Below are 26,273 nucleotides of genomic sequence, written 5' to 3' on the forward strand. Positions count from 1 at the left end.
AGTAAAAAAAGGGAAACTCGTTCGTCCAGCTATCTGGAAGGAAAGGGGTGTTGTCCCTTTAATGGCTCTCTTCAACAGTGGGGTGAAGGGAGAAAGGGATGGACAGAAAGGACAGGAAGACTTTGGAAGCAAGTTTTTTGTACTATAGCAATTAAAATTAAAATGTGTATTTTAGATAAGGGTGGTCTTTTGAAGGATTTATTTAAAAAAACTAATGTCTGAAGATCCAAGCATTTAAGGCTAAAGATGAATACTCAGATTGTGCATCTAAAAATCTATGTAAGGATTTTTTAGAGATATGATTTTATAATCTTCACCAACACACTAATGAAGTATTTTTAAAGCAAATTTTAAACTAAGGTCCTGTAGACTAACATATTCTGAGTAATTACAGTAATGCACAACTGTTTTTGTCAGTAAATTCAGAAACTGACAGTATATACCTGAAAAAAGAAAAGGAGGACTTGTGGCACCTTAGAGACGAACCAATTTATTTGAGCATAAGCTTTCGTGAGCTACAGCTCACTTCATCGGATGCATTCAGTGGAAAATACAGTGAGGAGATTTATATACACACAGAACATGAAAAAATGGGTGTTATCATACACACTGTAAGGAGAGTGATCACTTAAGATGAGCTATTACCAGCAGGAGAGTGGCGGGGAAAGAAAACCTTTTGTAGTGATAATCAAGGTGGGCCATTTCCAGCAGTTAACAAGAACGTCTGAGGAACAGTGCGGGGGCGGGGGGGGGGGGAGGGAATAAACATGGGGAAATAGTTTTACTTTGTGTAATGACTCATCCACTCCCAGTCTCTACTCAAGCCTAAGTTAATTGTATCCAGTTTGCAAATTAATTCCAATTCAGCAGTCTCTCATTGGAGTCTGTTTTTGAAGTCTTTTTGTTGTAATATAGCGACTTTTAGGTCAGAGATCAAGTGACCAGAGAGATTGAAGTGTACCTGGGTTGGCAAATGCCTGTTAAATGGCTTCATTACCACTTGAATGGCTCTTTAACAGTTTCAATGTTGTGCTAATAGGTCTGGCAGGCTGGAAGTCTTTTTCATGTTTAAGTACTAGATCCCCTCAGAAGGAAGACTTAGCAGCCAGCTGTGGTGGGAGCCTGCAGGAAGGGTCAGAACAGGGATAGGAAGTGGTGGAAGGGTGGACATTAAGACCCAGAGGTGCACCAAATTTTTGGGTGCCCTCCACAGCTGCTGCCTATGCCTAAGGAGGGCCCTGACTGTCTTGGTCCTGTCTCTTTGTATGCTTGAAGAGGGAGTAACCTGACAGTCCTATCCACACTTTTCAGAAGCCATCGCTCCGCAGAGGCCCAGGTAGCTCCGAGTCACTGATCAGGATGCTGGGCTCTGTTGAGAGGAAGGTGGTGGGCTCATGATTCCCCTCGCACATGGTGTATTCCTCCAGGTGCTGCTGTCTGATGTGCCTTAGGATCTCCTTTGACAGGAAATGGCTGTCGCTGTCTCCTGACTCTGGAAAATAAAACAGAAAACAAACCCCGCTGGCTCCAGTGGGCTGGAATCCAAGGCAAGCTGAGTCTCCAGCAAGCAGAGTCTCCAAATCCTTCAGCAAGAAAAGGCACCTATACTGCCCATACATCTCACACCTACATGGTGGGGCACTCTGGTGCCTCTAGTGGTGGCCAGGCCACAGCTAGAGATTGCGGAGACTGTTACACTATGGGCTAACAGAGGTGGGTTTGTACAGACTTAAAGGTCAGAGGTTCAAGCCTTGCAGCTGCTAACACAGCCAGGTGTCTGGTATTGGACTTGCTGAGTGTTGGAAGACGGGGTGAAATGTAAAGCTGCTGGATGCTCTTCTATCCAAATATTTTTAGGGGAGGGGAAAGAAAATGCCTTTTGACCAAAATGAAAAATTTCTCTTCCCCCCGCCCCCACAAAAGTTGGAAACATTTCATTTATCAGCGACCCTGAGCCCCCCCCAGTTTAACATTTTTCCCCCAATGGAAAACGGGGGAATACACACAAAAAAGAAAGAGAATGTAGGGGGAAAAAACCCCACTCTCACACTTCTTAAACTTTTCCCGCCCTTTCTCCAGTGGAGAAAAGTGAAAGAGTGAGAGTGAGTGGGTGTGTTTTTTCCCCACCAAATGAAAACTAAAAAAACGGAAAAATTTCACTCAAAATTTGAGCAAAATGAGAAATGTTCCTCTCCCAGTGTTTTTTTTAGGAAGTCCTGCTGGGGTTTTGTCGTCCAACTCCAGCAAACTCAGGAGAAACAGGCAGATGGTAAGGGCTTTCCTACCCACAACATCAGAGTCATCTCTGAGGGATAGTGGCTGTGTTCTGGGATCCCCTCTGTCTTAGAGCCTGGGGAGAGGCATTGAGGACCCCATTAATCAGGAGGCCTTGCACATAAAAGGTCCCCAATGCACTGCAGAAACCTCCCCGTGGCCCAAGGAGCTGTGGTGTGAGAGGGCTCAGCCACCCATGCCACAGGAGCCCATGTGCATTAAATGGCCCATGCACCATACGATGGGGACCCTGAGCCCCTCTTACCCAGCACAGTGAATACCAGAGAGCACCCGTGAGACTATGGTATAATCCTGATACTAACTGCAGTGCTGAGTGTGCGCCGGAGACCGCAGTGAGCTCCTGTGCCTGAGGATCAGGGCGTGGAGAGGAACCCAGCACTTCTCCTCCCCTTCTGCAGTCCCCCCACTCCTCACCCTCATACACAATGAGCCGGTAGCAGCCTGCGCACTCCTTGGAGCGCTGTAAGATCTCCCCCAAGGTCCTGCAAAAGAGCTGGGCTTGCTCCAGGCGATCCTCCCGGCTGAAGGCGGCGCTTTCATCCTGGGACATAGCGTAGAGGGACTGCAGCGGAGGGGCGTACTCCACAATGCAGTAATTCAGCTAGAGGGATGGGAGAGGGAGAAACGTGGGCATTACCCCAGCAGTCCTGAGACCATGGCTAAGGCATCCCTCCCCAGGCAGCTGGCCCCAGGGAATCCCAGCGCTGCTGGCAGAACCCTTTGGGGCCCCCTCTTATGCACAACGCAGCAGCTGCCAGAGCTCTGCCAAGCATGGTCAGACCTAGGCTTCTGGGGGCTTTGTGCAAATTCATCCATGCAAGGACCACCACAGCTCCCTCCCAACTGAACCCTGGCCCTGCTGCCTCTGGGCAGCCAAGAGACTCCCCACAGCTGCTTTCTCTGCCTGCTCATGAGCATGGGGGTGAGTCTGCCTCTACGCTGGGTAGCCGGACTGGTGCAGTCAGCACTCTGCTGTCCAAGCGGGCGGGAGGACAAGGCACTTTAGTGTCTGCCACGGCCTGATAATGCCAGTGACAGATGGGAACAGAGAGAAGGAATCAGGGAGGGTGATCAAACTGGCAATGTGTGTACGGGGGGATGGAGGGAGGTTGAAACAGGGAGGCCTTATCCTGCTGCATGGGGTAATATGCCAAAGGCTGTTGTTGCTCCCAATACAACAGGGTCACTGCTGCTCCTGGGTGTAGCTGGATTTAGTGCAGACAGGAGCTTTGCTGCGTAGAGGTAAGTAAACTGGGATTTTCCTGCAGAGGTTTATGGCTGCAAGGAGAGGCCTTGTGTGAATCCCAGGGCTGTGCAAAGGCATGTGCTTCTCTTCATCCCAACTGCTGGATGCTGTTCTGAGCTGGCCCTTTGGAGGCTCTACAGCCCTATCTTGGAGCGAGGCCACCTTTACACTATTCACGTCTCCTGGCTAGAGATGGGCCCAAGCCAAAATCCTGCACCTGAATTTCTCATTTGGATCCACAGCTAAACTTTGTGTTCCAGGCCTGTCTCTGCTCACATCTGTCTTTCCCGTGGCCCTTCAGCTAGAGAAGCGTGATGTTAAATGTACCTTTTTGTCTTCACCCAAAATTTTATAGATGCTTTGTTTGTAGCTTCTCCATTTAGTGCCAGCCCGGTCGAGCTGCAGCGCTGGGAGATCCTTCCAGTACTGGATGTGGCTGTCAGCCTTCTGCAGATCATCGTATATCTCACAGCTCATTGGGAGAAGGATGTGCAATTTCCAGGTCTCCTTGCACTTCAGCAAAGTGTTATTGGCTCTGTTAAACTCGCTGATCAATTCTTTAATGCCTTAGAGGAAGAGAACATGGAGCAGAGACAAATGAATTCAGGGCAACAGCTTTCTGCCTGGCTATTTGGCTCCCCCTTAACGTGTGCAAAGGAGGAATTTTATTACAAAGGATTTTGTATTCCTATACAAACAGGGAAACAACTACTTACGTGGCAGAACTAACTTTAAATACCCCACATAGTAAGACCAGGCTAGTCCATGTGCTACGTTGCGGTTGTTCTTTTCACAGATTTCAGACATTTCCGCTGCGGAGGGACTCTATGGATTGAAGGAAGAAATGCCATAAATAAACCATCCCATAAGCTAAGCGGGATTTCCTCCCATGCACACTGGTGACTGTGTCTCCCGCTGTCTCTCTGAATACACCTGAAAGCCAAGCAGCCATGCTTTCCCCTGCGTGAGCTGTACGTTGCAGGTCTAGAGCTCCTCAAAGAGCTTTACAAACTCAACCCTAGTCAACTCCCGCAGCAGCCCTATAAGGCTGGTCAATCATCATCTTCCCTTAACAGGCCCACCAGCGTTAAGTGTCTTATCCCAGATCAAAGAGCAGGCCCAATTCTGATCACACACACATGTATAACTTCCAGGTCTGCTATACACCACTATGAGGCCGAAGGTTTCAGTGGCACAGTTGGGCCCAGAAATCCAGCTTGCAAGTGCCCTGCTTGAGATGCTCAAAGAACCTAAGGGTCCAATAATTTTAATGTGGACCAGTGGCTGGAAGCCCATGCTGTCACACAGGTGTGGGAGCTGAGACACATGATCTATCATCTGCATAGCTTGCCTCTACAATCCATGAAACTACTGCATGCAAATTAGCTGTAGAATAAGGGTAGTGATTGGTTGAGTTACTGCTGATATCATCATGGCCTAGGACTCTTGGCCTGGCATAGATACGTGCCTTGCTGTTGCAGGCGTGAAATCTGAGAAGTCAAAATGGCCTAGAATTTAAAACTTGGATGGTAACAGACGGTGAATCCTAGTGGCGATTGAACATGGTGACATTCCAAACAAAAGAGCTCTCAACCATGCTTGTAGCTGTGTCCATCACTTCAGCCTGACTCAACAGAGAGTCCAAGCTTCAGCGTAACACACAGACTGGTGATAATCCCAGAATCGTATTATATAGAGTAGGTTTCAGAGTAACAGCCGTGTTAGTCTGTATTCGCAAAAAGAAAAGGAGTACTTGTGGCACCTTAGAGACTAACCAATTTATAAATAAAAAATAAATTGGTTAGTCTCTAAGGTGCCACAAGTACTCCTTTTCTTATATAGAGTAGGTGTTCAAACCCCTTGAGCATCCTAGATCCTCCTTTTACACCAAAATCCTCTCAGTTCAAAATTTCTGTAAGGGTCTCTATTTCTCACCATAGCCCAAACTTTGCTCTCAGTTTTAGTGGTGTCGTAGATTCCAAGGCCAGAAGGGACCATTGTGATCACTAATCTGACGTCCTGTATCGCACAGGCCAGAGAACTTCCCCAAAATAATTCCTAGAGCAGATCTTTTAGAAAGACACCCAATCTTGGTTTACAAATTGCCAGTGATGGAGAATCCACCATGACCTTTGGTAAATTGTTCCAGTGGTTAATTACTCTCACCGTTATAAATGTACGCCTTATTTCCAGTCTGAATTTGTCTAGCTTCAATCTCCAACTTTTTAATCTTCAATCTAGCAGAGAAAGCTATAAGAAGAACCCATTATTAAATATTTGTTTCCCATGTAAACAACTCACCACTTAATCCTCTCTTTGCTAAAATAACTAGATTGAGCTTTCTGAAGTCTACCACTGTAAGGCATGTTTTCTAATCCTTGAATCTGGAGTGTCAATTCAGAGTAACCCTAATGAAGTCATTAGAAATACCCTGGATTTACACTGGCATTATCGAGAGCAGAGGGTAGCTTTGTAAGCCTGCAGCACTCCCATTAATTAACCCTTTGGAGACAGCAGCTAAATATACCCCTCCTCCCAAGCATTTGCTTGAGTGCCAGGTTTAAAAATGCCAACGTTCTAATGCCAGTGGGAGTTCTGCGGGTGCTGGGGATGGTACTGGAACCCTGAGGTGGTAGTGCTCATTAAAAGCTAGTTGGATTGAGTAGTTCGCTAGCTTCCCTGCTGAGACGGATGGCGGCATCAGGACGATGATATCAAATATTAAGGGGCTGCACTAATGAAAGGAAGTTTACTGCATCGTGGCTTCTAAAACAGTTCAGTTGGAAGAAGAGCAGAATGTGCAGACAAGGCAGGGTGCATCAGCCGCAGCAAACATGGTGAGGTTCCATCTTAGAATCATGGAAATGTAGGGCTGGAAGGGACCTTGAGAGGGCATCAAGTCCATCCCCCTGCGCTGAGGCAGTACCAAATAAACCTAGACCATCCCTGACAGGTGTTTGTCCAACTTGTTCTCAACAACCTCCAGTGATGGGCATTCCACAACCTCACTTGGAAGCCTGTTCTAGGATTTAACTACACTTAGAGTCAGAAAGCTTTTCCTAATAGCTAACCTATATCTCCCTTGGTACAGATTAAACCTCCCTAGGGATCAGAGATGGGCCTGACCTAGCAGCTCAGCTCTCCACCCTCTTTGTGATGCAGGATTGTTCCCTACAGCGTAATCCTCAGTGCTTGCCCCAGTCCAGATGTAAAGGACCAAGGAATGTCTTCCACAGATATCTCATCCTGAAGAAGCATCTCCTGTTATTAACTATTAATAGTGGGAGTGATTACTAGTGCTGGTGATTTTTACAGCCTGGACAGGATACATAGCACCAGCGCAGAGCCCCTTGCCACGTGAGCTATCTTCATTCTCAGTTTTCCTTTGCTCAGTTTCATCCCACTGCTCCTAGTTCTACCTGTAAGATGACAAATGACGCTAGACTGAGATGAACGGTGCTCCAACCCACTTCAGAGCAGCCACCACAGGGGGTCCCAATGAGTTCACAGAATTGATTGAGAAACTGATTGGGTTCAGTTGGTGAAATTCCCATGTGCAGCTGCAACGAGACACCTCGGGATGGGTCACCATTTGTGGGGAATTTGGGACCTTAAAGCATGAGTCCATGATGTGAACTAGAGAACCCAGGCTCCTTAGCCCAAAGGGTGTAGCTAGAAGGCTCAAAGTGTTATACGTGGCCTGTCCACTAGTGGAGGGCAGAGCACCACACAGCCTGGGTTACGCAGGCCTGGCCTATGCCCGCCAGGATTTCTGGGGATTCTCTGGGGAGCAGAGGGGTGCACTGCCAGGCTGCAGGGGATTGGGGTGTCCTGCCCTTACCTGAAGCCCAAAGGCGAAGCTGAGGAGCTGGCAGAGGCAGACGAGGATGAGGTTGAGGAAGAGCTGCATCCCGGTGTCCCTGAGTAGGGCCATGTAGGTGCAGACGTTGACCAGCAGCAGGAGCGTGTAGCAGCGCAGACTCGGGCTCAGGCAGGCATTCACCACCCTCCACCAGCTGCTGTGGTGTCTGAGGGACAAGAAGACAGGGCTATCAGTCTGCGCCCTGCAGATCGGCGTGCTGAGCAGTCTCCAGGCCCAGCACACCCCTGGCCCTCAGAAGGAGAGACCCCCACTGTATTGATAAGAACATAAGAATGGCCATACTGGGTCAGACCAAAGGTCCATCTAGCCCAGTATCCTGTCTTCTGACAACGGCCAATGCCAGGTGCCCCAGAGGGAATGAATAGAACAGGTAACCATCAAGTGATCCATCCCATGTCGCCCATTCCCAGCTTCTGGCAAACAGGGACGAGGGACTCCATCCCTGCCAATCCTGGCTAATAGCCATTGATGGACCTATCCTCCATGAACTTATCTCATTCTTTTTTGAACCTTGTTATAGTCCTAGCCTTCACAACATCCTCCGGCAAGGAGTTCCACAAGTTGACTGTGCATTGTATGAAGAAATACTTCCTTTTGTTTGTTTTAAATCTGCTGCCTATTAATTTCATTTGGTGACCCCTAGTTCTTGTGTTCTGCGAAGGAGTAAATAACACTTCCTTATTTAATTTCTCCACACCAGTCATGATTTTATAGACCTCTAACATATCCCCCTTAGTCATCTCTTTTACAAGCTGAAAAGTCCCAGTCTTATTAATCACTCCTCATACGGAAGCTGTTCCATAGCCCTAATCATTTTTGTTGCCATTTTCTGAACCTTTTCCAATTCCAATATATCTTTTTTGAGGGAGGACGACCACATCTGCATGCAGTATACAAGATGTGGGCATATCATGGATTTATATAGAGACAATATGTTATTTTCTGTCATATTATCTATCTCTTTCTTAATGATTCCTATCATTCTGTTCGCTTTTTTGAGTGCCGCTTTTTTGAGTGGATGTTTGCAGAGAACAATCCACAGTGACGCCAAGATCTCTTTCTTGAGTGGTAACAGCTAATTTAGATTCCATCATATTGTATGTATAGTTGGGAATATGTTTTCCAACGTGCATGACTCTGAGTTTATCAACATTGAATTTCATCTGCCATTTTGTTGTCCAGTCACCCAGTTTTGTGAGATCCTTTTGTAGCTCTTCACAGTCTGCCTGGGACTTAACTATCTTGAGTAGTTTTGTATCATCTGCAAATTTTGCCACCTCACGGTTTGCCCCTTGTTCCAGATCATTTATGAATATGTTGAATAGGACTGGGCCCAGTACAGACCCCTGGAGGACACCAGTATTTACCTCTCTACATTCTCTCCCTCCCCAGCCCAGGGGGTCCCTATAAAAGATGGGTGGGGACTCAGCCAGCAGGGAGCAGGTGGCCCCATGCTGGGGAAGTAACAGCTACGGCAGTGCCCGCCGCCTCCCCAACCAGCACTGTAGAGTTTACTGGGGAAGGCAATCAAGCCCCAGTGTGGAGTGCTGTTGTTGGGGAGCCTTCTGCACTGGAGGCCCTGGGATTTACCTCAGCCCAGGCAGGCCCAGGCAGCCTGGCTCCACTGGGGTGACATGGCACCCAGAGAGATCTGGTGGGTTTGGATGTGAACCTGCGCCAGGGACGAAGCAAACCCTGACCCCACACAGGACAACGTGAGAGAACCCCCTCAGAGAACATCCTCCCACATAGATCCCATGGGCTTTAATAGGTATGTGGGACATGGGCATGAGACAGCCCTAAGTTGTGACTTAATAGTCATGCATCTTCCTGCCTGGGCATTATGGGTAATGGGCAATCTGCAGAGTTGTTCCCAATAGTAAAGGCACAAAAGACTAGAGAGAGAGAGAAGAGGGAGGGATTGAGTAGAGAAACCCAAGGGACATCAACAGACAGGAGAGTGGGGCAGATGGGAAACCACCACAGAGACCAGATTGCAAAGCCTATGCCTCTTTGGATTCCTTTACAGCTCCTGTATAGCGAGTAGGAACCATGCACCTGCGTTCGCCCACCTCCCTCACAGGGATTAGTTCTCTTACTTTCTTTTCTGGACCATTTACAAGTACCACCCTGAGCGTGCCTCTCAAGAACAGAGGGCTGTAAACTCAGTTACCTGGATTGCACGTGCCAAATCTCTTCCACGAAGTTGCAAACCCCTTTGAGCAGCACTCCGATCTGCAGGGCCATTAAGGAGAAGGTGAGGTTCTCTGCGACATGGTGCCAGGACTGCTCCATGTAATACAGGGCAAAGACGCAAAGAGCAATGAAGCCCCAGGTTGCATAGTGAGCCCGTTCCCCCCGAGGTTTGGGGATGATCAGGGGAGTTTGGATGCTGGGTCTTTCCATTTCATGAGACATCTGCAGCAAACAGACACACCCAGACATCTTAAACACTGATAAAAACAACAGCCCAGAGGACAGTCCCAGACATTGTTAAAAAGCAGCTAGGAATAAGGCAAATAAGACAATAAGATCTTGGATTTCTAGAGCATCGTGCAGAATCTCAAAGCACTTCATAAACCTACACAATTTATTCATTGACCACTGACATGCAGCCACCTCTGGGGTGGTTTAGCCCTGCATGTTGTAGGGCACTGCTCTGAAATGGCTCTTTCCAAGGGACCGTGGTGCAGGGGCATGTAAGCAGGCTGGTGAAGCAACAGGGGCATGGGCAATCAGGCTGAACACAGAGCAGATCCAATGGCCCCAAATCCTGGTGGTGTGGGAGGTGGGGAGAAGGTGCAGCAAGAGGTGACTGCTAACCCAGCCTAGCCTGGATGAGCAGGTGCCCTTCATCCCAGCTGTGTCCTACCCAGGCTACTTGTTGATCCTCTGTGCAAATCTATCTCATGCAGACTTCCCACAAAGGGCTGGAATTTGGCCTACGTGCACTGATTTGGTGGGGTGGTTAGTCAGTCATCTTCCCCACAAGGTCTCAAAATTGGCCCTTAAAATGCAAGCAGCGACCTTTGAAAATCTAACCTCGAAGCTTTCTTAGGGTCCTCTCTTTCCTGCTTCAGGAGCTCTTTAAGGCCAAGTGACCCTCTGTTACCATGGTGAGAGAGGATCAGATTGTAGGGAGCTTGTTATGGCTTTAGAGAATTCATGACCAGCTGGCCATTTCATGAGACTCTGGGACAGATTCTCAGGACTAGCCTTTGGATGCTTGAGGTCATTTGGGGGGAGGTGGCACAAAGATGCCTCTAAGCTACCTTTGCAGCTCCTTGATCCTGCGGCTGCCGAGACTGGTCTAGTCCCAAGGCACAACTTAGAGCAGCCTCAGGGCTTCTCTAAGTTGTACTGGCTGCCAATGGCCCCAAGGGACCATTCTTGCAGCTGGGGAGTCCGAGGACAGAGGGACACCCATTGTCCCAGATGTGCACCCAAGCCTGGGAGGAGAGGTGGACTGAAGATGCTAAGTTGGCTCTGTGCCAGCCCAAGGAGAGATTTACTGAGGAACAAATTAATGAGAACCTCCATCATCAGCCTCAAACATCAGCAGGCAGCAAGCAGCTGCCACAGAATTTTGCAGCGTTCGACTCTGTACTATTCCCAGGCAAGCAGCACTGAGGGGGCCAGACCAGCATCTTGAACCTTGGATTCCTTTCCGATCTGCATGAACCCACTCAGGATCCCATGGGGGAAGTAGCAGCCTCGTTTGATCCCCTCTGAGCTAGGGGTATCTGAAAAGACCAAATGCCAAAGGACTTGGTGAGGTCTGTTGTATTCATTTAGATGGGGCAAAGGTGTTAATATCACCCCGTCACTGTTTAACCTTAAACGGTGTTAAGCAAGGTTTGGTATACAGAAACATTACTTTGCTTAGTATCATGGCAAACACCATTCAAGGTCTTGTTAACCTTTTATTAAAAATATAGAGAAGAAGGAAAAACAGTTAAAGCATTTTAAATATAGAGTAGTAAGTAAAACTTATTTCAGCAACTGTTTCTTTTTTTCTTATCTGGAGAGAGATTTTAGAAGGAAGAGAAAAAGTTATTTTAGATCGGTTGGAGCCATCATTGTTGCTTTTCCTGTTAAAGTCGAGTCCTGTTTCCTAGAAGACAAAACATGACAAAGACACACGAAGGGGACAAAAAAGAACAGCAGAGGTCGAAAATGCAGCTTCTGGCTCTTTGGGGTTGATATTTTTTTACAAAAATTACAAAAAAAAGTTTGCTGTTGCAATAGCTTTTGGTGGTTTGAGATTTAATGTGTAGTTAATGGGGTAGCAGCTTTTTATTGAGTTGGCATTTTGTTAACAAGAGGGCGGACATTTAAGTTGTCATTTTAGTAAAAGATTGCTTTAGAAATCCAACAATTTAAAACATTATTTTCCTACTTATAGATATCTAGGTCAGAAGGGACCATTATGATCATCCAGTCTGACCTCCTGCACAACGCAGGCGACAGAATTTCACCCACCACTCCTGCAAAAAACCTCTCACCTATGTCTGAGCTATTGAAGTCCTCAAATCGTGGTTTAAAGACTTCAAGGAGCAGAGAATCCTCCAGCAGGTGACCCGTGCCCCATGCTACAGAGGAAGGCGAAAAATCTCCAGGGCCTCTTCCAATCTGCCCTGGAGGAAAATTCCTTCCTGACCCCAAATATGGCGATCAGCTAAACCGTGAGCATATGGGCAAGATTCACCAGCCAGATACTACAGAAAATTCTTTCCTGGGTAACTCAGATCCCACCCCATCTGATATCCCATCACAGGCCATTGGGCCTATTTACCATGAATATTTAATTACCAAAACCATATTATCCCATCATACCATCTCCTCCATAAACTTATCGAGTTTAATCTTAAAGCCAGATAGATCTTTTGCCCCCACTGCTTCCCTTGGAAGGCTGTTCCAAAACTTCACTCCTCTGATGGTTAGAAACCTTCATCTAATTTCTAGTCTAAATTTCCTGGTGGCCAGTTTATAATCATTTGTTCTTGTGTCCACAATGCTACTGAGCTTAAATGATTCCTCTCCCTCTCCGGTATTTTTCCCTCTGATATATTTATAGAGAGCAATCGTATCTCCCCTCAACCTTCTTTTAGTTAGGCTAAACAAGCCCAGCTCCTTGAGTCTCCTTTCATAAGACAAGTTTTCAATTCCTCGGATCATCCTAGTAGCCCTTCTCTGTACCTGTTCCAGTTTGAATTCATCCTTCTTAAACATGGGAGATCAGAACTGCACACAGTATTCCAGGTGAGGTCTCACCAGTGCCTTGTATAACGGTACTAAAACCTCCTTATCCCTACTGGAAATACCTCTCCTGATGCATCCCAAGACAGCATTAGCTTTTTTCACGGCCATATCACATTGGCAGCTCATAGTCATCCTATGATCAACCAATACTCCAAGGTCCTTCTCCTCCTCCGTTACTTCTAATTGATGCGTCCCCAGCTTACAACTAAAATTCTTGTTATTAATCCCTAAATGCATAACCTTACACTTCTCACTATTAAATTTCATCCTATTACTATTACTCCAGTTTACAAAGTCATCCAGATCCTCCTGTAGGATATCCCTGTCCTTCTCTAAATTGGCAATACCTCCCAGCTTTGTATCATCCGCAAACTTTATTAGCACACTCCCACTTTTTGTGCCGAGGTCAGTAATAAAAAGAGTAAATAAGATTGGTCCCAAAACCGATCCTTGAGGAACTCCACTGGTAACCTCCCTCCAGCCTGACAGTTCACCTTTCAGTAGGACCCACTGTAGTCTCACCTTTAACGAATTCCTTATCCACCTTTCAATTTTCCTATTGATCCCCATCTTACCCAATTTAACTAATAATTCCCCATGTGGCACAGTATCAAACGCCTTACTGAAATCTAGGTAAATTAGATCCACTGCCTTTCCTTTGTCTAAAAAATCTGTTACTTTCTCAAAGAAGGAGATCAGGTTGGTTTGGCATGATCTACCTTTTGTAAAACCGTGTTGTATTTTGTCCCATTTACCATTGACTTCAATGTCCTTAACTACCTTCTCCTTCAAAATTTTTTCCAAGACCTTGCATACTACAGATGTCAAACTAACAGGCCTGTATTTACGCGGATCACTTTTTTCCCTTTCTTAAAAATAGGAACTATGTTAGTAATTCTCCAATCATACGGTACAACTCCTGAGTTTACAGATTCATTAAAAATTCTTGCTAATGGGCTTGCAATTTCATGTGCCAATTCCTTTAATATTCTTGGATGAAGATTATCTGAGCCCTCCGAATTAGTCCCATTAAGCTGTTTGAGTTTCTCTTTTACCTCAGATATGGTAATATCTACCTCCATATACTCATTCCCATTTGTCATGCTACCATTATCCCTAAGATCCTCTTTAGTCTTATTAAAGACTGAGGCAAAGTATTTGTTTAGATATTGGGCCATGCCTAAATTATCCTTGACCTCCACTCCACCCTCAGTGTTTAGCGGTCCCACTTCTTCTTTCTTTATTTTCTTCTTATTTATATGGCTATAGAACCTTTTACTATTGGTTTTAATTCCCTTTGCAAGGTCCAACTCTACTTGACTTTTAGCCTGTCTCACTTTATCCCTACATGTTCTGACCTCAGTAAGGTAGCTTTCCTTGCTGATCCCTCCCTTCTTCCACTCCCTGTATGCTTTCTGCTTTTCCTTTTAAAAAATACTTTTACATTAAACCTTTAAAGTTTTTACTGTTTATAAAAACTACAAACCCTAAAATAAAGGGGGGGGGGGAGAAAACAAAACAAAGCCTTTGTTAAAAAATTTTAAAAGAATGTATGACTTTAAAACAACCCCCTTTGTAAAAACAAAAGCATTAATGGTTTGCTGTGCAAACCAGAATAACACATGTAAAATTTTAAAACAAACTTTTGTTTTAAATCAGCTTTAAAAACCAATTGCTTATTTGCGAAGATATTAGCTAGTCACTAGTGTGTGTGTATTAACCCTTTAGGCCCCATCTTGGGTGCCAAAACTGTTGCATTAATTTAGACGGACTGTATGGGCCAAAGGAATGTAACAAGGTTTTGGGTTGGGTCTACAGAGACTTTAGCTTGCTTAGTGCCATGGCAAACAGACCATTAAAAATCATTTTAACCTTCTATTAAAAATATAGAAAAGAAGGAAAAACAGTTAACACTTTACATTTCAAATGCTTTAAGACAGCCTTATTTTAACTACTTTTTTTTTTTTTTTTTTGCGCATTTTAGCTGGAGAGAGGTTTTTAGAATGAAAAAAACCCTTGTTTGACAGTCTTTTGGATGGTGTTAAATATGATAATAACTGGGTTTTTGGGGGTGGGGCGGTGAGAAAAGAAGTTAGTTGAAATGGGCTGGAGCTGTCATTGCAATAGCTGTTAAAGTCCAATCCCATTTCCTAGAAGACAAGACAAAGATACATGAAGGGGACAGAACAGAGCATCAAAGATCAAAAATGCTGCTTCGGTCTCTGGGGTTGATTTTTACTTGCAACTTTACTGCTGGAGAAACACAGGCAGTTTTATTAGCTACTTTGGGACTCAGCAAACTTGTACCAGCGTTGGGCTATTTAGGGCATTGCATTTAGCTGCCTTGGTTTGATCACAGGGTACAGCCATGTTGCAAAATGTACACTTTTGGCTGTCTAAGCCAGACTCTGACTAGACAGGAGGAAAGGTGGGGAAGGAAAAGGACACACTGGAGGGGAGGGGCAGAGGAAAAGCCTCACAGTGTCATTTGGCTTGGTTTCTTTGGCCTGGTCAGGACATTTTTTAAACTTAGGATGACAAACACCCGGGTTCCCAGGACATGGCAGGGGTGACAGCCATGAAGGTGAAGCTCATGTAACACCGACAGACCGCGGTCTTCAGCAGTTCCAGGGATTTCCCTACACCCCCCCGGTGGGGGGGTGGGGAGGAGGATGTACCCCCCCCCCCCGAATTTCCCCAACATCCCACCCAGTTTTGTGAACTAGTTACATTCAGTGTTGTCAATTTAGTGATTGTTTGGAAAACTGAATTGAAATTGAAACATTAATACACTTTATATGCTTTTAAAGTGTGTATGATAAAATACATGTATCTGAAAAAGTATAATAGATTTGAAAAATATGAACATAGACTAGCTTCCTTATACAGCTGTTGGTTTTTTATGACAATGTCAGTGCATTCATTTCGGTGATGTTGGCCAACCTAATAATTTCAAATGATGATTTGTAAGCAAAGTCTAAATGAGCTCTCCCTGACAGCTAGTGATGAGCTGGGGGCTGGGGAGAAAGGCTTCAGGACCAGATTGTATTTACATTCACACCTAATCTACCTAGGTGTCCAGCAAACAGAGCTGAGTTGTCAAAGTGATAGATTTTGGCTGGGATTGGGTTACAAATCACTTGAATGTGGTGGTGGTGGTGGTGGTGGTGGTGAAATGAAATGTTGTTATTCTTACTGTATGAGTAAAGGGCAGTAGAACTGTACTTAGCCTGTGCTGATTGAGGTTATCAAGAAAGAGGGTGGGGACAGGTGTTTTGCTTGATGGTCTGCCTGAGTCACGAGTACTATTTGACCTGCCCCTCTCCACTATTTAAAAACAGAGCTGATTAGGCTCCATAGATAGTCTTGTTTTGTTAAGTGACCACTACAGTTGAAATCACTGATAATCAGGTCTAAGTGCTTAGACCTGCTGAGGGACAGTGTTTCTGTGGAAGGGATGGCCCAGTCTGCACTAGCAGCGAGGTTCCCCCACTGAGAGCTCAGCTGAAATCACTGAGAGCTGGGTGGAATCTCAAGAGACCAACTCGCAGAGGTCACAGTGGCAGGTGGCAGCAGAAGATGATGGCGCAGGGCCATTGGCAACAGATGGATGGAGTGAACGGTGCCACAACGAACAACAGTGGCCAGAGTGAACAGTGAGCAGTTGGAGGAACGAACAAGGTAGCTTCTTGCCTCCCACCTGGGAGGTGAACTCATGTGAAAGCACCTCTGAACTCTGAGTCTCCACTGACCAAGGACAACGCCGGTGAGTGCTAATGAGGCTGTTAAGAATGCTAGAGACAAAACACAGTTCATGCGAACACACATGGCTGTGGCATCATACTTTCTATTTAAGCAAGAGATACCACACACTACAAATTGGAGGCCAATGTTAAGTGCATTGTCACTTGTTCATCCGGAAGTTGAACACTGGTTCTGAACAAGACCAGCAAATGCTCATTATTTTTCTGCAAGAAACTCAACTGACTGGCTAGAACCATGCGGTGCAACAGTGAAAGACTCAACAGTTGAAAATGTGAAGAACTCTCTCACCGTGTTCAAAAAATTTGCATACATGGCTGAAGAACGCACCAGTGCAAATGGGCATCAAGTATTAAGTCATTGTGTAGTTATCTTGATGTCAATGGTAGGCCAGTAGATGCATTTCCAGATGTTCAAGTTATAGAAGACACATCGGCTGCATCTGTGACAACCCACATCTTAGAAGAGTTAAATGCTCGTCAATTGGACCCCAGACAGATGGCTGCTTGTGCATTTGATGGAGTTGCAAACTTCTCTGGAGGACAAGGTGGAGTACAAGCTTTGCTCAGAGAAAAGTGTAACCCTAATCTCTCCTATACACACTGCAGAGGCCATCTACTCCAACTAGCGCTAGTATGAGCTGCAGACTCTTCAAAAGAAATTTAAAAAGCTATAAATTTAATGTCTTCATTATATTCTTTTTTCAGCAAGAGTCCAAAAAGACTGAATATCTTGGAAAATATAGAAGATAGACTGGGACTGAAGTTCAAATTAGTCCAACCTGGGAAAACCCTCTGGCTTTCTCATGAGCGATCCTTGGCTGTTGTCTTAAAATTACTCCAGCCGTTATTACTGGCTTTGGAAAGTATCTACCAAGATGGAATGGATCTAAGTAGTGAAGCTGGTGGATTACTTTTGCTACTACGTTCAGAGAAGACTATTGCCGTTCTCTCTCTTGTAAGTCTACTGTTGAAACCACTTGGGTCATTAAATAATGCCATCCAGGCATCTGCTACAACAGTAGTAGATCTTTGTCCAGCAATAGACGCTACATTTGGATCAATCAGAGAGCTATCCATTGAAAAAGTACTGGAAGAAGCAAAGACTTCAATCCAGAAGTTGACTAATGAAGGCATTTATATTGAATCCTTAAGTGAAGAGGACAAGAAGTGTTTGTTAAGACAACTGAAAAAGTACATAGACTTGATTCTTAAAAATCTACAACAGTGACTTCCAGATTCTACTCAACCTCTATGTAGCTTTTATGGATTCCTGTCCTATAAAACTCCAAAAGTTGAGTGGAGAGAGGCACTACCAGCAATGTGGCTGCCATGTGCTCAAGACAGAATAGAGAATTTGAACACAGAGTAGAATATCATACAATGAGTGAATGAAGATTTGACTTCAACTTCTTTTTTATCATCACTAGTGGCTCGACCCGATCTTTGTGCTCTGTTTCCTGGGATGAAAGAAGTAGGAATTCATCTCTTGCTACTCCCAGTCACAACAGCTACAGCTGAGTGTTCTTTTTCATCACTGAATAGAATTTTGTGTTCTGAAAGAAGTTGCCTTCTGCCTGAGCATGTGAATGAACTAATGAGCATGTCAGCTGAAGGAATGGAAGTACCGGACACATGAGAAGCCACCAAAGATGAATGCACTGCATTCAGGAAGTTCATTAACAGAGTTGTGCAAAATTATAACAAGAAACCAAGAAGGATGTAGATGTAGTGCTTCAGAGAAGGCTTGAGTAGCCAACTTTAATTTGTGTGATGATTTTAGAACATGAGTTAAATCTAATAAAATGGTCATGAAACATTTTTCAGTTTTTACTATGGTGCTGTACAGCACACCTTCATGCTCACGGTCTCACCCCTCATTGGCCCTGACCCTCTCCACTCCCTGTAAATTTGAACACCCCCGCCCCCTTTCAATTCCTGGGGAAAACACTGTCTCTCTCTCTCTCTCTCTCTCTGCCACTAGATGGGACAGACCACCACATGCTGGAGGTGTGTGGGTTACACTCACTCCAGCAGTCAGTTTTTCTTTTTCTTTAAGTCTTTTTCTTTGAGAACCCAAAATGTGAGTGATGGGTGGAATAGCCCCTCCCGCAGGAGTGGCAGAAGGTCCCTAACAGTGTGTGGGGCGGCCACCCACACACTATCCCTTCCACCCAAGCCCCTGCCCCCATGCTGCCCATTCCCCCAAGACCCTGCCCCCGCTTGCTCTTCTCCATTCCCTCCCCGCCATCGCTTGCCCTTATGGCCAGTAAAACATGGGAGGGCCATGGCCTCCTCGCTCCCCCATTCTGGCACCCTTGCCCTCCCCTCATTATTTTGTCCACTAATTACAGTAGCCCCAATTTCTGATTTTGGTTCACTGCTTGCTGGTTTTATACTTTTCTTGTTTACCAAATACAATTTTAAATTATATTAGTGCTTGAGTTATATTAGTAGCCTTTTCGTTTGGACTGATTTAGTTTTTGTGTGTTTCTTGTGCAACTTCTCCCATTTACACTTATCATTACAGGGTATTGTGACGTTTTATGAATTTACATATAGTTTTTACAGTTGAGCTGACAATTAAGTTAAATTTCTAGGCCCAATTATTATAACATAGTCCCCTTTTTAAATTAATCAGTTCCCCATAGGATCGGACCTTTGTTTTGGTTCATAAAACCACAATTATAAACAAAAACCTTATTTTAGTTTAAGCCCATAGAAGAACTATTTGGTTGTATTTTAAGGTTTGCAAATTTTTTATTTTAAAATTGGGATTTACAAATTGTATTTGATTAGATGTTATAAAAATACAGTTAAACTTTTTAGCTGTTAATAAAGCTAAAATCTTATTTTACCCTTCTGCTGGGTGGAGTTGGCACTAAGGACGGCTGGGTTCAATATCTAGGGGTTCCTCTTAACACAACACAGAACTGGCTCAAGCCCCCACCTGGTAATCTGGGAAAATTTACCACCACCTCAGAGTGCCTCTAAGAGCCAATACTTCCCCTTTCACAAGCACTGAGTGTGTAAAGAGAACTTTCATTAAAAGGAAAAGGGAACCAAGCATTAGTTTGGGAAAACACAACCGCCACATTCACCAGCACACAACCCTAAGCGAATCCACCCTCACAGTGGATGAGGCAGTGTCTTCTGCATCAGTTTCCTACCTTATGGTGGGAAAGTCCTACAAAGAAATGTCCCTTTAACACATCACCCCCCATCTCCCTCCGCTGCACCCTACTCACAGTTGGCTGTCCTTGGTTAGCAAAGACCCAGAGTTCAGAGGTGGGTTCACAAGGGTTCACCTCTCACCCCAGAAATGGGGGAGGCGCACCAAGCAATGTGTGCAGTCACTCTGCACCTCTATAACTGGCTGTTTGCTGTTGCCTCTGCTGCCACTGCTTTACTCATACAATAAGTAAAACATTTCATTCCCCGGCTCTCAATACTGAAGCGATCTGTAACCCAGCACCGGCCAAAAGGGATCATTTTGGCAAAGCAGCTCCATCATCATGCCGCATGCCTAGGCAGATTAAGCATGAATATGCAAACTAGGTCTCTTCCTGAAGTGTCTTCCCCCAACTCATCACTAGATGTCAGGGAGAGCTCATTCACACCCTGCTTACACTTACAGCTTATTTTATTTGTTGCTAAAACAAAGCGCTAGCTGCTGTTATATTTGTAAGATGTTTAATAACAAACCAGCTTTTGTTACTTTTTTTTGTCTGTGCACTTAGAATGTGTAAAGATGGAAAAACATTTTTCTTTTTTGCTGCTGATACATTTAAAGCTACACATTTATACAAATTGTGAAAACCTCATGCACTAGTGGTTAGATTTGCTTATCTGGAGAAAAACCGTTAGTGCTGATGGTATTTTTACCCAAGTGTGCTGCTTTTAAAAAGACAGCAGCAAAATGATGATTTGGGGAATTATTTTTGTATTTGTGAGCTATTTGTAACACCTAAAGGCAGTCAAAATTTGAAGCAGGGCTGTCAATTAATCACAGTTAACTCAACCGATTAACTCAAAACAAATTAACTCGATTACAAAATTAATCATGATTAATCACAGTTTTAATCGCACTGTTGAACAATAATAGAATACTAATTTAAATTTATTATAGATATTTTGGATTTTTTCTACATTTTCAAATATATTGATTTCTGTTACAACACAGAATACAGTATATAGTGCTCACTTTATATTATTTTTATTACAAATATTTGCACTGTAAAAAAAAATAAAAGAAATAATGTTTTTCAGTTCACCTCATTCAGGTACTATAGTGCGATCTCTTTATCATGAAAGTGCAACTTACAAATGTAGAATTATTATTTTTTTACAAAACTGCACTCAAAAACAAAACAATGTAAAACTTTAGAGCCTACATGTCCACTCAGTCCTACTTCTTGTTCAGAGAATTGCTCAGACAAACAAGTTTGTTTACATTTACGTGAGATAATGCTGCCCACTACTATTTACAATGTCACCTGAAAGTGAGAACAGGTGTTTACATGGCACTGTTGTAGCCGGTGTTGCAAGGTATTTACATGCCAGATGTGTTAAACATTCATATGCCCCTTAGTGCAATCTGCAAGTTGAAACATGATCTCTTTCTCACAATCACCTGGGACCATTTGCTCAAGTCTCAGAGAACTGGCCTTCTTGGTTTTGCTCCCATCTATCAGAATCTGCTTTTTTGCAGCATGCAGCGGAGAGAAAGGCTGGTCCAGTGGATAGAGAGCTAGTCCTGAGAAACCTGGGTTCTGCTTCCCCCATGGACTTCCTGTATGGCCTCAAGCCAGTGCCTTTGGGTCAGAGTTTCAAAGGTTTTTAGGCACCCAAAGATGAAGCTAGGCATCTAAGCTTCCAGGTGCCTTTGAAAATCCCACTAGGTTCCAAAACACCTTTGAAAATCTGGCCCTTAGTCTCTCTGTGCCTCAGTGCTCCACCTGTACAATGGGGATAACAGCACTGCTCTACCTCACTGTGGGACTGTGAGGAGAAATAGGTTAGGGCTTGTCTACACTTGCAGCTGTAGAGCGCTTTGGGTTAAACCAGCCTTCGGAGACCGCAGTAGGGAAAGCGCTCCAGTCTGTCCACACTGAGAGCTGAAAGCGCACTGGCATGGCCACATTAGCAGCACTTGCAGTGGCACTGGGAGCGGTGCATTATGGGCAGCTATCCCAGCGTTCAAGTGGCTGCAACGTGCTTTTCAAATGGGGAGGGGCTGGGGTGGAGTGTGTTGTGTGTATGTGCAGGAGAGAGAGTGGGTTTTTGGGGTGCTGAGAGTGTGTCAGCACTGTCTTGTGAGTTCAGACCCCCGCTCCTTCCCAGCCTCTCTCTCACTCACTCACTCAAAGCAAACATTAGCTGTTTGTTTTTTCCCTTGGACCAGAAAAGCAGTTTGAAAGGGCCACTTCCGCATTCCTCCCGAGTTCACAACAAAGACAAGAGAGGCCACTTCAGTTAATGGGATTATGGGATGTTTCCGGAGGGCAATCAGAGCGCTGTAACTGTAACTCCTCGTTTACACTGGAGCTGCAGCGTCTTACCCAATACACAACAGCCGTTAATCCTCTCGGGGAGGTGGAGTACCAGGAGCGCTCCAGCCAGGGAGTTAGAGCGCTCTACGTGCCTTGCCAGTGTGGACGGGGAGTAAGGCAGAGCGCTCTAGGAGGCTTTATTGCGGTATAACGGGCAAGTGTAGCCAAGCCCTTAGACATTGTGAGGCACTCAGATACTATGGTGATGGTGTCACATGCTATCCCTTCCCTTGGCAGGGCCGTCCCTAGCTATTCTGGGTCCCTACATAGCCCCCCTGCAGGATGTGTGTGGGGGGCCCCAGGCCTCCGCGGGGGTGGTGGGGGCTGGCCCCAGGTCTCCATGGGAGGGTGGGGCTGGCTTGGGGGTATGGGGGAACCACCCCCCAGCACTCAGCGGTGGCACGACTGGGGCCAGGTCCCTGCACTTCCCACTGCAGGTGAGTGCAGGCCCGACTCTGCTACAGTCCTCAGGGGCAGGAAGAGCTGGAGCTAGGGTGGGAAGAGGCAGGGCGGGGGCAGAGCAGGGCGGGGGCTTTGGAGAAGGGGTAGAGTGGGGGCGGGGCTGGGCGGAACAGGGGTGGGAAGAGGCAGGGGAGGGGTGGGGGACCTGGGGAAGAGGTGGGGCAGGAGCTGGAGCAGCTGCCCAGGGACCAGAAAATTTGCATAGTTTGCGTATGGGTAAGGATGGCCCTTGTCCCTTGGTTTTGGCCCCTTCTTTTCACCTATCCCCCTCACATTTCCCTCTTTTCTTAATGTAATCTTGGCTGTACGTCTTCCGAATCCCCTGTGTTCTGTCTAAAACCTCACCCCCGGCAGAGGCATTTCTGTTTTACAGGCTCAGCTGAGGACTTCCAGATCCTTAATTTAATTACCCGCCCTTTCTTATCTGAATCACTCTGCCTGTTTGTAAACGAAATACTGACTCCCTGCCCTAGGGGCACAACCTGGGAGCCGCACCTCCCTGCAGAACTCACGGTGCACAAGTCTTAGCGGCAAAAGAGAAAGGGGGCTGGGCTACACTTGCACGCTCCCTCCCCCGCCTCTCTCTCATTCACTTAAAGCAAACATTAGCTGTCTGTCTGGTTTTTTTCTCGGAGCTGATAATGGAGCTTTGAAAGGGCCACTTCCGCATTCCTGCCGAGTTCACAACAAAGACAAGAGAGGCCACTTCAGTTAATGGGACGTTTCCGGAGGGCAATCAGAGCGCTGTAAGGGTAACTCCTCGTTCACACTGACGCTGCAGCGTCTCACCCAATACGCAGCAAACCTTATCCCTCTCGGGGAGGTGGAGTACCAGCAGCGCTCTAGCCAGGGAGTCAGAGCGCTCTACGTGCCTTGCCAGTGTGGACGGGGAGTGAGTTAGAGCGCTCTGGGAGGCTTTATTGCGGTATAACGGGCACGTGTAGCCAAGGCCAGAGATGCTCCATGGGATAGCTGACCAGAGTGCACCGCTCCAAATAGCACTGCAAATGCCGCACGTGTGAACACGCTATTGTGCAGGCAGCTGTCAGTGTGAACACACATCAGCGGTTTTCCTTCGGTGCTCTCTGAGCAGCACTGTAACTGCCAGCGCTGAGACTTTGCCAGTGTAGACATGCCCTCAGTTAAGAGCTCTGCCTGGGGCTAGGAGATATGACTAAACTGAGGAGATGGGGGCAGAAGCCCTGCCCCCTTTAAATGACACCCCTGACACTGGCGCCCGAACCATGGCCCTGCCCCCATGCCGTCCCTTCCCCCTGAGGCCCTGCCCTTGCACTACCCCTTCCCCCGAGGCCCGGCTCCCATGCCGCCCCTTCCCCCCAGGATCCCCCATTTTGGCACCCCTGGCCCAGGATCACATTGGAAGTTGGGAAGCAAGGACATAAACCCAGGTCTTCCAAGCGCTAGGCTAGAGCAGATCTCAATTCCTAGCTACCTACTGAGCCTTCCCCCCTTACAGAGAGTGGCAACTGTACTTGCGGCACTGGCCATGACCTGATGTCCTAAACTGGGTCCTGTCTGTCTGGGTTTGGTATTAGTGCCTGTCACTGTAGCATCAGACTGTCCCTCATGTTAGCCTGACAATGACCAGGGCCCTAGTGGCCATATAGAGAGCTGTGCTTGGGGGGGAAGAGATGGGCAGTACGGGCCAACAGGCTGTGGGAGGAAAGCTGTGTCACCTAGAAGGTCCTGCAGGGCTAGTGGGAGATGGTCAGATTCCGGTGAGTCTAACCTCCTCAGGTATCAGGGGGTAGCTGTGTTAGTCTGTATCCTGTTGTTTTTGTAAACTCCTCAGGTCTCCTAGTGCCAAGTGGGCCGTGTGGGATGTAGTTCTGTCAGGAGGGCGACTGCCGCTCCGGTGGGCTCACAGGCCAACATTCTGGGGAGCCGTTTAAGAGAGAGACCCTCCCTCCACCAGACACCTCCCAACCCTATTCCCTGTCTCCTCCTCCTCCCAGGTCAGCATGGACTGACCATAGGCTGAGAACCACTGCCAGTGGGATCACAGAGCCATGAGCCTCCAAAGGCCCGGCTGCCGCCAGCCTCCAAAGCGCCAGTGAATAAGAACAAGGCAGAGGCAGGGTTCAAGCTGTCTGTCGGCGTTAGGTCTGGACCAGCTACCCTGGCACTGGAGGGTGGGAGCTGCTCTGCACCTTCTGGGGAATGCTGTGCTCACCTGTGCAATTAACAGCCTGTGATTCTTGAAGCTGCTGTGATGTCACCTTCTCCGGTGGTTGGCTCCACGCCCCGGCCAACACGCTTTGCTTTCCGAGGCAGGTCAAGAGCAGAAATTGGAAACCGTCTCTCTGCCACACGACAACTGAAATCTCTCCGTGAAGATACCCAGAGTGGGGGTTTGTGGAAACTCATTCAGAGTCTGAAGATTCATTGAGAAGAGCAGCCCAGAGAATGAAAATGAAACCAGCAGCCTGCATGCAATTAATTCCTTACATTCCTCCCGCCCAGGCTGAGAGCTCTCGTGTTCTGTGGTCACACAGGCAGGGCCGGCTCTAGGCACCAGCAAAACAAGCAGGTGCTTAGGGCGGCACATTTCTAGGGCGCCATTCCGGTACTGGCCATGCCACCCCTAGAAAGTGCCCCCGCTGCCCCAGCTCGCCTCCACCTGCTCCCCTGAGCGCACTGCCGCCGCTCCGCTCCTCCCACCTCCCTCCCAGGATTGTCACGCATGAAACAGCTGTTTGGCGCAGCAAGCCTGGGAGGGAGGGAGGGAGGAGAAGCCGAGCGGCGGTGGGTGCAGCGGGGCTGAGCTGGAGCAGGGAGCAGTTCCTCTACCCCCCCGTTACTTCCTACGCTCCCCCCCAACCCTCGCTCACCTCAGCTCCGCCTGCTCCCCTGAATGCGCTGCCTCTCCCTCGCCTGAGAGGGAGGGGGAGAAGCCGAGGGGCAGCGTGTTCAGGGGAGCAGGTGGAGCGGAGGTGAGCTAGGGTAGGGGGTTGCAGGGGGGGGGAGCCACAGGAAGTAATGGGGGGGCGAATGCGGCACGCCCTGAGGGGAGGCGGGGCCGGGGATTTCGGGAAGGGGTTGGGAAGGGGCGGGGTTGGGGCGGAGCCAGGGGCATGAAAAAAAAGCGGGGGTGGCCCAAAATTTTTTTGCTTAGGGCAGCAAAAATCCTGGACCCGGCCCTGCTTACAATCATCCGCCCAGGCTGAGTGCTCTCGTGTTCTGTGGTCACACAGGCAATCTGCAGCACAGGGACTGGGTTCTTTGCAAAGCTGAGTGGGAAGCTGCAGGTGTCTCTGATATAAACTGATACTGGCCATTTCTAGAAGAGCCTGCATCTCAGCCCTTTCATCAGCCATGGGGCTGTACCCTGATTTAAAAAAAAAAAAAAAAAGGAAGTCAAACAGGGCTGGAACTTGTGGAGGTCAGCAGTTTGCTTGGGAGGAGTTTAACATCTGGCAGATAATGCACTGACAATGAGGAGCATTTATAGGAAAATAGTGTCACATGTATAGGTGCCCAGCCACCGCCCCCCCCAACCCCCCCAGGCACATGTTGCTGTGGCTACAGCTCAGCAAATTAGAAGCTGTAAAGGTTGGGGAATTCCAATGCACACAAAATAGCCTCCCCAAACATATTGGAATAAATAGTACTTGAATATTTCAGTGGGGCTTAATTACCTTATACAGCTTTGAAAGTCCCAACCTTAATCATTAAAGTCACTAATGAATCATATACGAGGGAAATAATCAAAAGTCAAAGTCCACTGAAGTCCCTGGGTGTCTTCACTGGGCTTGGGTCAGGCCCGCAGGCAGCAAATAGAATTCATAGTT

The 26,273-nt window shown here is 46.8% G+C and overlaps 1 protein-coding gene across 2 annotated transcripts; it reads right to left on the minus strand.

The window, feature by feature from the left end:
• Positions 1 to 471: 471 nt before the first annotated feature.
• Positions 472 to 25,129, minus strand: STING1 (stimulator of interferon response cGAMP interactor 1). 2 transcript variants are annotated; one of them, XM_027821648.3, is made up of 7 exons: positions 24,656 to 25,129; positions 9,598 to 9,842; positions 7,383 to 7,569; positions 4,258 to 4,366; positions 3,869 to 4,107; positions 2,710 to 2,896; positions 472 to 1,492 (listed from the first exon to the last, which is right to left on the minus strand). In XM_027821648.3, exons 2-7 carry the CDS (start codon positions 9,840 to 9,842, stop codon positions 1,308 to 1,310), a joined length of 1,152 nt encoding a protein of 383 aa, XP_027677449.2. In that variant the 5' UTR covers positions 24,656 to 25,129; the 3' UTR covers positions 472 to 1,307. The 2 variants fall into 2 exon arrangements, with proteins under 2 accessions (XP_027677449.2, XP_043377260.1); XM_043521325.1 differs by lacking the exon at positions 24,656 to 25,129 and adding an exon at positions 19,696 to 19,932 and having other exon boundaries at positions 1,034 to 1,492.
• Positions 25,130 to 26,273: the final 1,144 nt, after the last annotated feature.

This window comes from Chelonia mydas, chromosome 8 (assembly GCF_015237465.2).
Source record: "Chelonia mydas isolate rCheMyd1 chromosome 8, rCheMyd1.pri.v2, whole genome shotgun sequence".
Lineage (NCBI taxonomy): Eukaryota > Metazoa > Chordata > Testudines > Cheloniidae > Chelonia > Chelonia mydas.